Source organism: Notamacropus eugenii, chromosome 1 (assembly GCF_028372415.1).
Source record: "Notamacropus eugenii isolate mMacEug1 chromosome 1, mMacEug1.pri_v2, whole genome shotgun sequence".
NCBI classification, from domain to species: domain Eukaryota; kingdom Metazoa; phylum Chordata; class Mammalia; order Diprotodontia; family Macropodidae; genus Notamacropus; species Notamacropus eugenii.
This window is the reverse complement of record NC_092872.1, coordinates 719,634,460-719,644,647: the sequence shown is the minus strand read 5'-3', so window position 1 is coordinate 719,644,647 and position 10,188 is coordinate 719,634,460. Positions and strand designations below refer to the sequence as shown.

General features: G+C 41.1%; 1 protein-coding gene across 1 annotated transcript; it reads left to right on the top strand.

Moving 5' to 3' along the window:
- The first annotated feature begins 3,277 nt into the window (after positions 1–3,277).
- LOC140521524 (uncharacterized) lies at positions 3,278–8,977 on the top strand. Its single transcript, XM_072636625.1, is given in 3 exon segments — positions 3,278–5,789; positions 5,791–6,792; positions 6,794–8,977. Coding segments are annotated over 3 exon segments (3,972 nt in total). The 5' UTR covers positions 3,278–3,288; the 3' UTR covers positions 7,263–8,977.
- The last annotated feature ends 1,211 nt before the right edge of the window (positions 8,978–10,188 follow it).

Below are 10,188 nucleotides of genomic sequence, written 5' to 3'. Positions count from 1 at the left end.
CCTCTTAGACCATCCTCAGAAGAAGTTTTACAAGGAGGTCATGCTGGAGAATGCCCACAATCTACTCTCCTTGGGTAAGGACTTTTCCCCTGGCCCCTCTGCTATCAAAGGCAGTATCTTTATCCCTCATTGTGCTGGCTTTGCATCATTTATCAATTATCAGGAAGGGAAATGGGATGTTCTTCTGTCCTGCTGCTGCCTTCTACATCAGAGTAGATGGTGTGAAGATAACATGTATGTTCCCTTGTTGCTCCTGTAGCTGTCTCGTGGCATTTCTAGGTAACTTGAAGTCAAAGATCAGATCAATGCTGAAGCATCTCAGTTGTAGAACTAATCCTCTGGATTATTTAGCCCAAGCTCTCCCTGGACATTAATTGTTTTTGCCAAATCTCTGAAAAGTGCTCAGAAAGTATGGTTCTCTTTGTACCCTGTTCCTCTTGGGGATGGGCCAATTATTTAGGATATCCTTCTTTTTGAGAAGCATCAGTTTGTAACTCTCAGCTTCTGGGTATGCCAAGTGTCACACGTTTCTCCTTAGTCTTTCTTTAAATTGCCTCCACTATCCAATACAGGTGGTGGGAAAGGACAGAAGGGAATGAGGCTTTGTCTTCACCTCTTGTTCATCAGCTGTTGTGTAGAGTACTTTCTTTACAATGTTATGTTATTAGCTGATATTAATATCTGCATCAGGCATTTGAGAGAACTGAAGCAAACAGAAGTTAAGTGACTTTTCCAGAGACACGCAGTTAGTAATTGTCTGAGGCTGGATTTAAACCCTGGCATTCCTCATTCTCATTCCAGGACTCTTGCCTCTGCACTACCAGCTGCCTCTAATTTCTAGATTATGCAAACTCTGCGTTGCATCCCTCCTATGGGGAAGGTGCACCATGATTAAATTTTCTCATTCCCAGTTGGCTCCATAACCTTTTCCCCCACCTTTCCCCAAAGTTCTCAAAAATGAATGCTATGAAACCATGCTTAAGGACTTCTGGGAACCATCCTTTGCTCCTTGCTCTCATGCCCTCTATACATGGTAGGAATAACAGACTGGCCAACAATTTGAATTTGAGTAACCTTCATTGAGTTCCCCAAAAGGAGAATCTCACCATGAAAGGCACTCCTTGAAGAAACAGTGAAAAGTTTTTACAGGTTTCATGGGTGGATAGGAGACAAAGCCAAAACTGATTCATCAAGCTCTAATTTTCTGGAGCTCAATGCTGACATGGCACATCTTTTTTTGATTACAAGCATTAATGGAAGAATAAGTCAGATGTATGTGAGCATGTTGGAGTGATTCTCAAAATGGAGCAGCTTTGTATGTACACTATTTTCCCTAAAGAGAACTCAATTTTAAGTTTTTCTCCATGTTCATCCCTTATTCCACATTCTTAGGGCTTCCAGTTCCCAGAGAATATTTGGTTTTTTATTTGGAGGAAAGGGAAGCACCACAAAAGCTGGAACAAGAAGGCCTGAGGAGCTGCTGTACAGGTTAGTGACATGAAAGCAGGTATATGAGAGCTGTGACTCTGAGTCTTGGGGCAGTGCAAGTGCTAGATTTGGGGGCAGGAACACCTGACTTGTGATTCTTTCTCAGGGATTTTTAGCTATGTGTCACTCACATAGAATTAATCCTAGGATATACTTTACATAACTGATCAACCCATGTCCCTTCCTTGTTCTCTAAGGCTCAATCTTTGGACCCTTCTTGGAGAACTGTTTGGCAGATTCAATGAATCTGACAGCCACTCTCAGTCTGATGAAGTGGGTAGTAGAAATTCCCAGGTGTTCCATAGTAAGAGATTCTTCAAGAGCCTAAAAAGAAGTCTCTGTAATCTTTACCATGGATCTGCTCAGGTCCCATCAGGGTTAGAACCAGAGAAAGTTCACTGAAATAGGAGATAAGGTGCAAAAAGGAGAGAAACAGGGCTGAGGCCAGAAGCTGCATTTCACAAATAAGACAGAGACCAGAATATAGGGATTGAGGTGGAAGCTCGGGCCTGGTGTCAGTCATGGGTCCTGGCAGTCAGTCAATAAGCATGGATTAAGCGCCTCCGGTTTTGTAGGCACCTCATCAAGTTTAGGAAGGGAAAAGGCAGTTCCTGCTGTCAAGGAGCTGCCCATCTGTCATAGAAACATGGAAATGGTTGAGAAGAAACAACAGATCAGGAACCTTGATCTTAAATGATCTAGGGAAAGGAGAGTGTTTGGGAGTAGAAAGCTATCTAGTTCAGTGGGATACACTGGAATAAAGGGGAACTCTAGGCGTGAAATTAATAATCGTTTAAGGAGAACAGAATTGGGGAGGATTCAGAATCCAGACAAGAATGAGAAAAAATCCAGGTACACATCCGCCATATTGCAGAATCAGTTCCAGACTTTGGTGGTAAAACAAATATTGCAAGCAAGTGAGTCACCTGACCTTTTTTTCAGTGCATATAAAAGTTATGTTTCTGATATACTATTGTCTATTACATGCACAATACTGTTTAGCTTTTTAAAAGGACATATTTTCATTTGGAAATATTTCATTGGTAATAAAAGCTATCCCAGCCTTCAGTGAGTCCTCATCTTCTGTCTCATGGGGTCTCTGGTCCAGTGTTGCTGGCTGTTGACTCATCACAGTTGTGATTGCTCAAGGCTGGCAGTTGCCATGGCAGTTTCTTACAATAAGGCAACAGTTAAGATTGCCACCTACAATGATTGACTCTTCTTTTCCCTTCAACTTATAAACCCATTCTAGGCTTATGAATTGGCCTGATTTCAATATTTTTGTGCTTTGGAGAATAAGAAGACCCAAAGGGAGGGAGAGAAAAGTCAAGCATACAAAAACAAAACGTTTTTTCTCAAAAAAGGTAGAACAAAAGTAAGTGCCATGGAGAAGGGCCATCTAGTTCCATGGACAGATCATGCCCACTTTCAGGGTTGGTGGTCCAGTGTCACCTGCAGGGATACTTTTCAGGTCACTCAGTAATTCTGAGCTCATGACCTGACTAGACGTTGTAATAAGAATGCTAGGTCTGCCAGTTTCACAGTATTTCTGCAGACCCAATATGTTTGTCAGTGAAGCTCTTTGTAAGTCAAGTTATCCTGCAAATTGAGCTAATGGCATTTTAAGACAATCATGTTTCTGTCTTTTATGACTTTTTTCTTCACCTGGGGAAGGATCATGTAGATCAGTTTATTTTCTTGCAATGGAGGGAAAGGTTTCTAATTATATATCTGCGTACATGTGTCTCTGTATATATGTTTTATTGTCTGTTTTTTGCAGAAGGAATGATTAGACCTGGAATGAAAGAGACTACTGAAAAGCTAAGGATTTCTGTGAAGGAAACACACCAAGAAAACCTCGTGAGTGATAGTCCCTGTGACATCACTGGGAGAGAAATTTGTGCTGTAAATGACAGAATCCACACAGGAGAAAAACTTTATGGTTATCATCATTATGGGAAAAACATGAGTCAGCAGTCATCCCTGAATTACTGTCACAAAATTCATACTGGAGAGAAACCAGATGAATCTCATGAATGTGGTGTATCTTTTAGTGAACACTCATCCTTCCTTTCTCCTCACAGTATTCACAGTGACAGGAAACCCCACAAATGTAATCAGTGTGAAAAGGCTGGGAGTTGCAGCTCTAGTCTTGCTGTACATCAGAGCATGGAGACTAGAGAGCAACCTTATGGGTATACTAAATTTGGAAAGGCACTCCCACAGAGCTCCAGTCTTACTCATCATCAGAGAATCCACAATGGTGAGAAGTCTTGTGAATGTAATCATTGTGGAAATGGATTCAGATTTAAAGGTCACCTTACTGTATATTGGAAGATTCACACGAGGGAGAAACCATATGAATGTAATCAATGTGGAAAGACTTTCACAAGGAGCTCCAATCTTGCTGCACATCAGAGAATCCACACTGGAGAAAAACCTTATGAATGTAATCAATGTGGAAAGGCTGTCAGAGACAGCTCCAGCCTTGCTGCACATCAGAGAATCCACACTGGAGAAAAACCTTATGAATGTAATCAATGTGGAAAGACTTTCAGAGACAGCTCCAGCCTTGCTGCACATCAGAGAATCCACACTGGAGAAAAACCTTATGAATGTAATCAATGTGGAAAGACTTTCAGAGACCGCTCCAGCCTTGCTGCACATCAGAGAATCCACACTGGAGAGAAACCCTATGAATGTAATCAATGTGGAAAGGCTTTCAGAAGGAGCTCCCATCTTGCTACACATCAGATTATCCACACTGGAGAAAAACCTTATGAATGTAATCAATGTGGAAAGGCTGTCAGAGACAGCTCCAGCCTTGCTGCACATCAGAGAATCCACACTGGAGAGAAACCCTATGAATGTAATCAATGTGGAAAGCTTTTTAGACAAAACTTCCAACTTGCTGTGCACCAGAGAATCCACAATGGAGAGAAACCTTATGAATGTAATCAATGTGGAAAGGCTTTCAGAAGGAGCTCCCATCTTGCTGCACATCAGATTATCCACACTGGAGAAAAACCTTATGAATGTAATCAATGTGGAAAGACTTTCAGAGACAGCTCCAGCCTTGCTGCACATCAGAGAATCCACACTGGAGAGAAACCCTATGAATGTAATCAATGTGGAAAGGCTTTCAGAAGGAGCTCCCATCTTGCTACACATCAGATTATCCACACTGGAGAAAAACCTTATGAATGTAATCAATGTGGAAAGGCTGTCAGAGACAGCTCCAGCCTTGCTGCACATCAGAGAATCCACACTGGAGAGAAACCCTATGAATGTAATCAATGTGGAAAGGCTTTCAGAAGGAGCTCCCATCTTGCTACACATCAGATTATCCACACTGGAGAAAAACCTTATGAATGTAATCAATGTGGAAAGGCTGTCAGAGACAGCTCCAGCCTTGCTGCACATCAGAGAATCCACACTGGAGAGAAACCCTATGAATGTAATCAATGTGGAAAGCTTTTTAGACAAAACTTCCAACTTGCTGTGCACCAGAGAATCCACAATGGAGAGAAACCTTATGAATGTAATCAATGTGGAAAGGCTTTCAGAAGGAGCTCCCATCTTGCTACACATCAGATTATCCACACTGGAGAAAAACGTTATGAATGTAATCAATGTGGAAAGGCTGTCAGAGACAGCTCCAGCCTTGCTGCACATCAGAGAATCCACACTGGAGAGAAACCCTATGAATGTAATCAATGTGGAAAGCTTTTTAGACAAAACTTCCAACTTGCTGTGCACCAGAGAATCCACACTGGAGAGAAACCTTATGAATGTAATCAATGTGGAAAGCTTTTTAGACAAAACTTCCAACTTGCTGTGCACCAGAGAATCCACACTGGAGAGAAACCTTATGAATGTAATCAATGTGGAAAAGCTTTTGGACGAAAGTGCCAACTTGCTACCCATCAGAGAATCCACACTGGAGAGAAACCTTATGAATGTAATCAGTGTGGAAAGTCTTTCAGAGACAGCTCCACTCTTGCTTCACATCAGAGAATCCACACTGGACAGAAACCTTATGAATGTAATCAATGTGGAAAGGCTTTCAGAAGAAAGTACCATCTTGCTGTACACCAGAGAATCCACACTGGAGAGAAACCTTATGAATGTAATCAATGTGGAAAAGCTTTTGGACGAAAGTGCCTACTTGCTCCCCATCAGAGAATCCACACTGGAGAGAAACCTTATGAATGTAATCAGTGTGGAAAGTCTTTCAGAGACAGCTCCAGTCTAGCTGCACATCAGAGGATGCACACTGGAGAGAAAGCCTATGAACGTAATGTGTAGAAAGTCTTTCAGAGACAGCTCCACTCTTTTTTCACATCAGAAAGTCCACACTGGACAGAAACCTTATGAATGTAATCAATGTGGAAAGGCTTTCAGAAGAAAGTACCATCTTGCTGTACACCAGAGAATCCACACTGGAGAGAAACCTTATGAATGTAATCAATGTGGAAAGGCTTTCAGAGACAGCTCCAGTCTTGTCACACATCAGAGAATCCACACTGGAGAGAAACCTTATGAATGTAATCAGTGTGGAAAGTCTTTCAGAGACAGCTCCACTCTTGCTTCACATCAGAGAATCCACACTGGACAGAAACCTTATGAATGTAATCAATGTGGAAAGGCTTTCAGAAGAAAGTACCATCTTGCTGCACATCAGAGAATCCACACTGGAGAGAAACCTTATGAATGTAATCAATGTGGAAAAGCTTTTGGACGAAAGTGCCTACTTGCTACCCATCAGAGAATCCACACTGGAGAGAAACCTTATGAATGCAATCAGTGTGGAAAAACTTTCAGACAGAACTTCAAACTTATTCTGCATCAGAGTATCCACACTGGAGAGAAACCTCATGAATGTAATCAGTGTGGAAAGACTTTCAGACTAAACTTCCTACTTGCTTCACATCAGAGAATCCACACTGGACAGAAACCTTATGAATGTAATCAGTGTGGAAAGACTTTCAGACTAAACTTCCTACTTGCTGCACATCAGAGAATCCACACTGGAGAGAAACCTTATGAATGCAATCACTGTGGAAAGGCTTTCAGAAGAAACTTCCATCTTATTGAACACCAAAGAATCCACACTGGAGAGAAACCTTATGAGTGTAATCATTGTGCAAAGACTTTCACAAGGAGCTCCAGTCTTACTGCACATCAGAAAATCCACACTGGACAGAAACCTTATGAATGTAATCAGTGTGGAAAGTCTTTCAGAGACAGCTCCAGTCTAGCTGCACATCAGAGGATCCACACTGGAGAGAAAGCCTATGAATGTAATGTGTGGAAAGTCTTTCAGAGACAGCTCCACTCTTTTTTCACATCAGAAAGTCCACACTGGACAGAAACCTTATGAATGTAATCAATGTGGAAAGGCTTTCAGAAGAAAGTACCATCTTGCTGTACACCAGAGAATCCACAGTGGAGAGAAACCTTATCAATGCAATCAATGTGGAAAAGCTTTCAGACAGAGCTTCAAACTTATTCTACATCAGAGTATTCACACTGGAGAGAAACCTCATGAATGCAATCAATGTGGAAAGACTTTCAGACTAAACTTACTACTTGCTGCACATCAGAGAATCCACACTGGAGAGAAACCTTATGAATGCAATGAATGTGGAAAGGCTTTCGGTTACAGCTCCACTCTTGCTGTACATCGCAGAATCCACACTGGAGAGAAACCTAATGAATTTAGTCAATGTGGAAAAGCTTTCAGAACTAAACTCCCTACTTGCTGCACATAACAGAATCCACAGTGGAGAGATACACGATGTCATAAAGCCTTTTATATACATTATCACATTACCATACAATTCTGCTGAAAGCAAAGTTGAAGAGACATAATTTCTGGGTAATCATTTAATTATGGCCAATTAATAATTCATAAAACAATGGTCACTTAACTCTCTCTTACAAACTAAAGATGAATCATGGAGACCTTTCAACATTTATATGCCCTTAGATAAGTGGGAGTTAACCTATAGGCCTAAATCAATCCTGATTAGTTAAAACGTAATCAGAAGGAGTATTATAATGAGATTTTGACTTATTCTAATGAGGGACTCAGTGGGGAGACATGAGTCTTCACTCAGTTTTGGACAAAGAGACTTATTTCTATCCAGATCACCATTGCCTGGGGCAGTCTGGATCAGAGAGGTCCACTTCCCCTCAGACCTGGTTTACTAAAATACAATGAGCCAGAGTCCACCTAGAATAAAATCGCTTTAAATTTTGGTCATATCTAAATTTTCCTGGTTGAATAAATCTTGCCCAAGATTTCATCTGCTCATCAGCCCTGCCCTTCAAAGACTGGCTGAATCACTTACAGCGGCCAATTTCTGAATGAGGAAATAGGAGAAAAGTTTAGTTCCCCTTCAGTAATTGTTTCTTTATATGGGAGAAATATTCTTTTCTCTCACATCAGAGAATCCATTCTAGAGGACATATCTCATTAACATAATCAATATGAAAAGTATTAAGGCTAACATCATTCCTTATTTTCCATCAGAATTCACCTGAGATAGAAACCATATTCCTGTAATGAATGGGGAAAAACATTCAGATGGACTATTGAACTTGTTAGACACCAGAAATTTCACCTCATGAACAAGCCCTGCCTGGACTCAGGGAAGGTCTGCAGTCAGAGATCATCTCTTCCTTTACATCTAGGATTCCTAGTGGAGAGAAAACTTAGGAATGTGCTCAGTGAGGACCAGCCTTTTCCTGGAAGAGGCAGGTCACTAGGCACCACATTCTTCACACTACAGGGAAGTCTTAGAAAAGCAGTAATGGTAGGAAAGTCATCACCTGAGTCTCATAAATATTTTTGTTTGTGTCCATTGGAGAAATCTTCCTGGAGATAAGACTTAAGAATTTAATGAATGGGTGTTGGTCTTTCCCTGGAACACAGACCTCACTAGATATTGTGTATTGCATATAGTGCATGAAGCCCTAGAAAGAAACTGAATTTATTTCAGAAACCCCAAAGTTGCTCATGACTTCCCTAAAATATGCCATGACCCCCTAGGATGAAGCCTGCCACTGGCTTCCTCACTTTACTGCACTCTCCCACTGTAGTGAGGGACCTTTCCTGCTTAGCCCTCAAGCTGTCCTAGGCTGGTAATGTGGTTCACTGCTCCAAAATTGGTTCAGAGCCATTATTGCAGCGTTGTTTTAAAGGGAATTTAGAAGAGCGTAGACAAGTGATTGCCTCAGCTTGCCATCTTGGCTCCAGAAACCCTCATGCCCCTATTTTCAGGAAATACTCCCTTGATAGCTCAATTTTTCTTGGAAAGGACTCTTGTCTTTCCCATTCAATTGTTTTCTTCTGTTTCTTTGCCATGGTCATTTCAGAAAACCATAATTCTCCTTGATATTCTCACAAATTATGAATTCATTTGAGGAAATCTCCCCTTTTCATTTCCCTTTCCTTCATTCCTCAGCTATTTGCAAGGCCTCATCAAACAGCCATTTTGCTTTGTTCTCTTTCTTCAGGATATATTTACTTGTTGCTTCCTGTACAATATTAGAAATTTTTTTAATATGACTGTAGATAGTTTTAATTCTTTGAAAATTTCCTGTTCATATCCTTTGACCCTTAATCAACTGGGGAATGACTTGAATTCTTGTAAATTTGACTCAGTTTTCTATACACTTTAGAAATGAGGCCTTTATCAGAGGCACCAGTTGTAAAAATTCTTTCTTTCTCTGCTTCCCTGCTTAGCTTGGTTGCATGGGCTTTGTCTGTGCAAAAACTTTCCAGTTTAGTGTCATCGAAATTATCCATTTTGCATTTCATAATGTTCTCTGTCTCTTGTTTGGTCATACATTCCTCCATTCACCATAGATCTGGCAGATCATCTACTCCTTGCTCCCTGATTTGCTTACAGTATCAGCCTTTACACCTAAACCGTGTGCCCTTTGGGACTTTATGTTGGTGTACAGCGTCAGACACTGCTCTGTTCCCAGTTTCTCCCGTACTGGTTTCTAATTTTCCCATCAGTTTTTGTCAAGTGATTAATTCTTTTGTCAGACGGGTCTTTGGGTTTATCAGACAGAAGTTGCTGTAATCATTCAGTACCGGGTCTTGTGTACCTAATGTGCGCAAGGTCTACCCCTCTGTTTCTTAGCCAATACAGGTAGTCTTGATGATACCGCTTTATCATACCACTTATGATCTTGCTTGGCTAGGCCACCTTCCCTAGCATTTTTTTTTATCGTATTCATTCTTGATATTCTGGACCTTTTGTTCTTCCAGATGAATTTTGATGTTATTTTTTCCAGCTGTACAAAATAATTTTTTGATAGTTTCATTGGTATGATGTTGAATAAGCAAATTAATTTAAGTAGAACTGTCATTTTTATTGTACTAATTCAGGCTACCCTCAAGCAACTGATATGTTTTCCAAATATTTAGATCTGACTTTATTTGTGTGAAAAGTTGAAGTGGACATTATTTACCCCACCCCCACCCCCCACCCCCTGCCCAGAGCCCCTGGGTTAAGAAATGTCTGTTGAGTTTCTAGGCAGGGTTGGGCCTAGTAGCCACTTTCTGTTGTGCCCCTTTGCCTAGCAGCCACTCTCTGTTGTGCCCCCTGGCCTAGCAGCACCTAGGAACCCCTGTCAAAACCATTCTGTGAAAAATGTGTGCTATTGGAACTGCAAGGCTCT